The sequence below is a fragment of the Trachymyrmex septentrionalis genome, unplaced genomic scaffold, assembly GCF_001594115.1.
Source record: "Trachymyrmex septentrionalis isolate Tsep2-gDNA-1 unplaced genomic scaffold, Tsep1.0 scaffold32, whole genome shotgun sequence".
In the NCBI taxonomy this organism is placed as follows: domain Eukaryota; kingdom Metazoa; phylum Arthropoda; class Insecta; order Hymenoptera; family Formicidae; genus Trachymyrmex; species Trachymyrmex septentrionalis.
Genome location: NW_017305485.1, coordinates 152131 through 158861, shown reverse-complemented (window position 1 = coordinate 158861; position 6731 = coordinate 152131). Strand labels below are relative to the sequence as shown.

At 35.0% G+C, this 6731-nt stretch overlaps 1 protein-coding gene across 9 annotated transcripts in view; it reads left to right on the top strand.

Annotated features, from left to right (window-relative positions):
- LOC108749939 overlaps positions 1 to 6731 on the top strand; it is a 72202-nt gene that overhangs the window by 20184 nt on the left and 45287 nt on the right. For 7 of the 9 annotated variants that reach the window (XM_018488987.1, XM_018488994.1, XM_018488995.1 and 4 more), the window contains exons 2-3: positions 4802 to 4887; positions 5392 to 6307. In XM_018488987.1, the coding sequence (XP_018344489.1) occupies positions 5839 to 6307 (469 nt within the window). In that variant the 5' untranslated portion in view covers positions 4802 to 4887; positions 5392 to 5838. The remainder of the gene's footprint in view (positions 1 to 4801; positions 4888 to 5391; positions 6308 to 6731) is intronic. The other 2 variants (XM_018488992.1, XM_018488991.1) reach the window with 2 other exon arrangements.

The following is a 6731-nucleotide window of genomic DNA, read 5'->3' as shown; positions in this document are numbered from 1 at the left end:
TATATATATCTACAGTAATGATTAAAATTATATTTCAATTTTTTGAGTATAATTTTTGTCAAAGTGAATCAAATGCGCTCAAATTTACAATAAACATACACAGTAAACACTTGGTGGTAAGTGTACGTAAAGTATAATAAAATTTAACAATGATTTTTTACTAATTTTCCTAAAATTACATTATTATACTTTCTATACTTTTTATGATACAGCCATAGTTTTTACTGTCATGACCTAACTTTAGTAATAATTAGATTTAGAATTTTATATTATGATAAATACTCGTGGTGCTCAAAATATAGATAAACGACAATGGAAAGTCATCGTAAAAAGCCGCAAACAAGGATAGATGTATATAAGAAGCTCGCCAAGCAATTTGGCATGTCCAACTCAACAAACCAAGTTTCTCAAGCGTTGAAAGATCTAGCGAAGCTATATTAAGAAGAAGAAGAGTGGCCCACATTACATTACTTTTCTCGTCGATCGCAAGATCCTTCGCATATCTCACAGCAATCGTACGCCGCCGGACATTACTGAAGAAATATCGACTTCTGAACAGTTTAATCTATCTGTACAGATCATGTACTGCATCACGTGCAGGCCGAAAAACTGTGTAAACGGCGACTCGTGAAGGAACCATTCATTTCCGCAAAAAATTGGAAGGCGCGGGTGGGACAAAGCACACTTTAACTAGACACCTCAATAATCTGACATCTTCTGGAACGACAAATCAATGTTATACCATCATTATCAAACAACATGAACTTATTTTTGTCGCTCTAGAAGACATCAGACCGTTGAGGTGTCTAGTTAAAGTGTGCTTTGGCCCACTCGCGCCTTCCAATTTTTTGCGGAAATGAATGGTTTTTTCACGGTCATCATTTACACATTCTTCCGGCCTGCAAGTGACGGCAATATGATCTATACGGATGGATCAGATTGTTCAGAAGTCGATATTTCCTTAGCAATGTCTGGTGTCGTATGGATGTGGGTTGTTGCGAAATATGCGAAGACTGTTGCGATCAACGAGAAAAGTAGTGTAATGTAATTCTTCTTCCACTCTTCTTCTTCTTAACATAGCTTCGTTAGATCTTTCAACGCTTAAGAAATTTGATCTGTTGATTTGGAGAATCAACCGGGCAAACTTCTTATGTACGTCCATCCTTGTTTGTGGCTCTTTACGATGAGTTTCTGTTTTTATTCATCTATATCTTGAGCACCACGAGTATTTGTCATAATGTTACGTACTAAATCTAACTACTAAAGTTAGATCATGACGGTAAAAACTACGGTTATATCATGAAAAGTAAAGAAAGTACAATAATGCGATTTTGGAAAAATTAAAAAATCATGGGATACATTGTCAAATCTCATTATATTTTATAAAGTACACCTGCCACTTGTTTATTGTATAAATTTGAGCGCATTCGATTCACTTTGACAAAAGTTATGCTTAAAAAATCGAAAAGTGATATATGCGTATCCTGGTGAAAATTTTTCTCATAATTCTTATATTGGAATATTTTTTAGAAATACTTAGAAATATTCGGAAAGTTTACGTCCTCTCTCAATTTTTTATATAAATGAATTCTGAAATATTCTGAAATTTCTTATCTTATAATTTTTAAAAAGTATTTTAAAATTTTTTAGATTGTATAATATTTCATCAGAAATTATATTTACAAAAAAATCATAAAAATCTTACGATATTTCATAATTAATATATATGAAAAATTCTGAGAGAAGATGTAGATTTTCTGAGAAATGTTCCAATTCGTATAAAAAATGTGAGAAAGTTATAAAATTATGGAGAAATTCTGAAAAATCATATAAAAAATTCTGAGAAAAATTTTCCAGGATATATATCATATTTGTAGTCGTTTGAACTGCACGCCGAATTAATTTTTCGGGCTTATAAACACAATTAATCTACTGTAATAATATCACAAATTAAATTAAATTGACAAGTAGTGAGACATAGTGAGACCATTTTTTTAACCGACAAATTAAATGCAGCCATATGTACAGATTTTTTGGAGACTGACTTCTTTGATTATTTAAAAGACATCCACCTGCAGCAACGGATTAAAATGTGGTTTCAACTCGATGAGTGTCCAGTTCATTATGGTACCTATTGGTAACTATTCGAGCTTGACTAGACAGACATTTTCCACAATGATGATTGGACGTGGAGGAGTAATACCTTGGTCACCCCGATCACCTGATCTGATACCACTGTACTTCTTTGTGTGGGGGGTCCTGAAACAGGAAGTTTATTCGTCGTGAATCAATTCAAGAGAACAATTAAGAAATCGAATCGAGGCTGTTGTGCAAATATCGCCAGATCAGTGTTCAGCTGCAACACGAACTATCCGTACTAGATGCACTGCTTGCATTGCTGCAAGAATATTTTGGACAATATCTACATTAAGCAAGTGAATAAATACGTGAATAATGAGAAAGTACAAAAATGAAAACTACGTTTTGTCTTTTCTGCGATTTTTAAAACAAAGTAAAAACGAGCATATCTCTACAGGACTTTTTTTTCTTAGTTTATCGATTCCCTACACGCTCCCGAAGTTTTGATATTTAAATTCCAGATACCTTGTACACACATTCTTAAAACACTGTTAATGAATTATCAATGCGACGATGATTTATTGTACTTAATAAAATTACTTTATAAATTTATTTAACTTCTTCAAAAACAATTTTTATAATCACATACATGCACTGAAAGAAGATTGGCTGAATATGGCATAGCATTTTTATTTGTTTGCTGCATCCAATTTTTGATTGTGTTAGTCATCGAAATCCTATACTGACATTGCGGATAAGCTAACGCAATTAAAAATTGACTGCTGCAACCAAAAATTAGCTGCTACAGCCAATTAAAAATGCTGTATCATATTTTATCATAGTTTACATCTGATTTACTGCAGCAGCCACTTTTCTTTCAGTGTGTGTATATTATGAACATATACGAGGATAGTTCGAAAAATTCTCGACCTGACAACAAAGTAATGCATAAATATGATACTGTTGTAATTTCAGACAAGTTTGATTCTTCGCAGGGCTACTGTTTTCTGACAGATGCGTCCATTAATTAATTTCTTTATTTCGGTCATGTAAAGCAACCAGCTTTTGGTTCCAGCATGGTAATGTATCCGCTCATATTTCTTCAGTTGCAGTCGCAAAATTTCATTAATTGGTTCCGCAAGCGCTATATTTCACCAGATCACGTAAAATCTGGTGAAATACGGTGCTTGAGGGACCAATTCATGGAATTTGTCTAAAATTTTAACAGTAGCCCTGTGAAGGATCAAACTTGTCTAAAATTATGGCAGTTTGATATTTGTGGCGTCATTTCTGTGTCAGGCCGAAAACTTTCCAAACTACCCTCATTCGTATATTACGCATATATATTCACGTATATGTATGTACATGAATAATTTGATTATACATGATTCAACTGAAATAGAGAAAGAAATAATAATCTGTCGCTCAAAAAAAGTTTGTTTATAAATACCGTAAGAGTTTAATCCGAATATGTATGATACACACATTTTTATGTATTTTATTGGTAACGTGCTATGTATATATATCTTTCCACGAACAATCTACCGAGTTATCTCGGTACGTGACTATTGGCCGGGATAGATTTCCGAATGTTACCACGATTGATTGATATGTTTCTTTCGTGGGGCACGTGCGCCGGTTCCCACGTCGAAAAGTGCACGTAAATTGCCGCGAGTTATATGTAGCAGGCGATAATCCGTGAATCATGTATACCTACAATCAATATATCGAGAAGATCCGTGCGGATCATCCCAGCCGAGTAAGAAAGAATTTTCATCAAAGTTTCTTTATAGCTCCTAACGGTCCTAAGATAGCTTGCATATGCGAGCGCATGAAATATATTCTACAGGTGTATACGCATATATCACATAACTGCATTACCTTTTAAACCTTGCTCCGTTATTGCCATTTTAGTACATTTCGAATTTCGAGATACGAGTTATTGTTGCTCTGGCAAATTGTCATACGATTTGTATTCCTAGTTATGTAAGACATGTGCACTCAAAACGGAGATATGTTTTGAAAAAAAAGAGAACAAGAAAAGATAAAAGGTAGATAGAGAGAGAGAGAGAGAGAGAGAGAGAGAGAGAGAGAGAGACGAAACGTTAAATATTTTTAAGATCTATTTTCACTCATCAAAACAATGAAAAAGTTTGTTTATCTTTCCCGAATTATATCGTCTGCACTCTGAAATTTTCAAAAAAAGTTTAGCAAGCTAGTCATACTGATGATTTATTTACCGCGTCTGAAATTGTACTTCTATTAGAAAATATCTTAAAATAAGGAATAAAGAAAGGGGTGTTAAATATTTCTTCAAACTTTAAATTTCCTTCAAAATGATGAACAAAGTTTATTTATTCTTATATATTAAATTATATGCTTTTGCACGTAATTCGATTACTTCGCTAAAAAAAACGATTCACTCTTCCTTCCTTTTCTTTTAGTAATGTTTCTGCAAACAAAATACGTTCAGTATACTATTTTTTAACATATAAAATTAAATAAAAAAATAAGATTAGCTTTATAAAGTATAATTACTTCTTAATCTCGTTACATAAATTTAACGAAATTAGTTTACAAAAGTTTTTCTTTATTTCAAGAACTTATACTGTTATTCTGTTCGACAAGATCAAGTTGTGCAAATAAAATGATTAAGTCATAAACACAATCACTGAACGAATATCGAGCTAATCTCTCATCAAAGCAAATCTTTCTGTTTCAGCCCAAGAGGCCTCAAGAATTACCGGCGACATAAGTCTGAATCCTTAAAATTTTATTCACATCTCATCAAAAACAATAAGATATACTGTAAGAATGGCCAGTTCGAATAATCGATTTAGTTGAGCGTATGAAAAGAATTGATAAATTTGTATTAATAGACAATAAATTATTTCATTCGTTCGTTATTATTATGCTACAATTGAATAATCGAAGCGTAAAAAAATGATCAATTTTTTAGAAAGAAATATTTAAATTGTACATTTCTTATGTCGAAAACAATTTCTAGCGGAAAAAAACTTTTATTTTATTTTTATTTAAATTAAGTCAGCAATTTAAATGCTTGATTGCTGTGTACTTTTTATGTAAAAAAATCTAGGAAGAACTTTTATTTTATATTTATTTATTTAAATCAGCAATTTATATGTACTGCTCCGAGACAAAACAAACAAATAATTTGAAGATGAGGAAATATGAGGGGAAAGAAAACTAGTGGCAGTTCTTAAAATCCGTGCTTTTCATCAAGAATAAGCAATTATATTTGAACATTCGAAGAAATGCGATCGAAAATCGATTATTCCTGGCCGTTTGCAGTGCATCGACGGTGTGGCGGAAAAAACAACGACAACAACGATAACGAGGGCGACGTAGACGTCACGTCGCACGCGCAGCACCCGGCGATACATCGCGGGGGCGACGCTTTAATCGCTCGGAAAGAAAGAAAATCATGCGTCTCCTGACGGCGGCAAGTGCCGATATCATTCCCGCACACAGCATCATCGAGAATGTATCGTTGGACAGCGATGTTGGCTCGCGTGGATCCGAGAAGTGCGGCGGCGGCAGCAGCAGCAGCAGCAGCAGCAACAGCAGCAGCAGCAGCAGCAGCAACAACAGCCGCAGCAACAACAGCAACGGCAACAGCAACGAATGTAATAGCGGAATTCGCGACGGCGTCGGCTACGCCAGCGGCTACGACCGCGGCCAACGGTACAACAGTAGCGACAGCAGCGATAACGGCTACGCTAGCGACGATTTCTGGGAATGTACGTCTTCTATCCAGCGGACGAGCTCCTACGTATCTATGAAAATCCGATTCGGGAGTCCGTGTCATTGACTGTTAACGACGCAGCGGTGAACGGTGATTACGAGGAGATAAATCAGCAGTATTATCAGCAGCAGCAGCAGCAGCAGCAGCAGCAGCAATCGCAGTCGCATCAGCAACAGCGAATCATCGTCACGAACGACGTTCGCAAACGCAAGGAGAAAAAGCGAGAGACTAGTCAGACGGCAGGAAGCAGGAGACAAATCGTGCGTAACGGTGACGACGACGGCGACGCCGGCAAGAAAAAAGGACGACGAAACGAGGAGCAGCATACCAGGACTATGCAAAGTAATCGTGCCTCCGGCTCCGAAGAAGCCGCCAACCATCCCCTTAAGGACCTCACGCAGCCAAGTCTCAATGAGCCGCTGAAGCAGCATAATGGCGTTGCGCTCAAGCTCGTTCAGACGGGTAAGTGTGCTACTGCGGTTCTGCACGTGGTCCAGCGAAATCATTTGCACGCCAATCTTATTAAATATTTATCTAACTCGATACTATATTTCTTTTAAAAACTCGTTGACTAAAATATTAATTAAGATCTTGACTGAAATTTCTCTCAATGAATTTTTGTACAAACGGATAATTTCTTCTTTTCAAATATTTTTCAATAGCTTTATTTTCTGTTCATTAAAAATATTATTCAAAATTTTCATCTTCAATGAAAAAACAAATATACATATATATGGAAAAAAATAGTTGTGTTCTCAATAGAGAAAACAGCTTTTCCAGGCACTGTATACAGAATATTTATAATAATTATTTATGATAAATATTAATATTTTTATTTTTTTAATGTTATATAGATATTCCATATATTTTATATAAAGCTTTATTC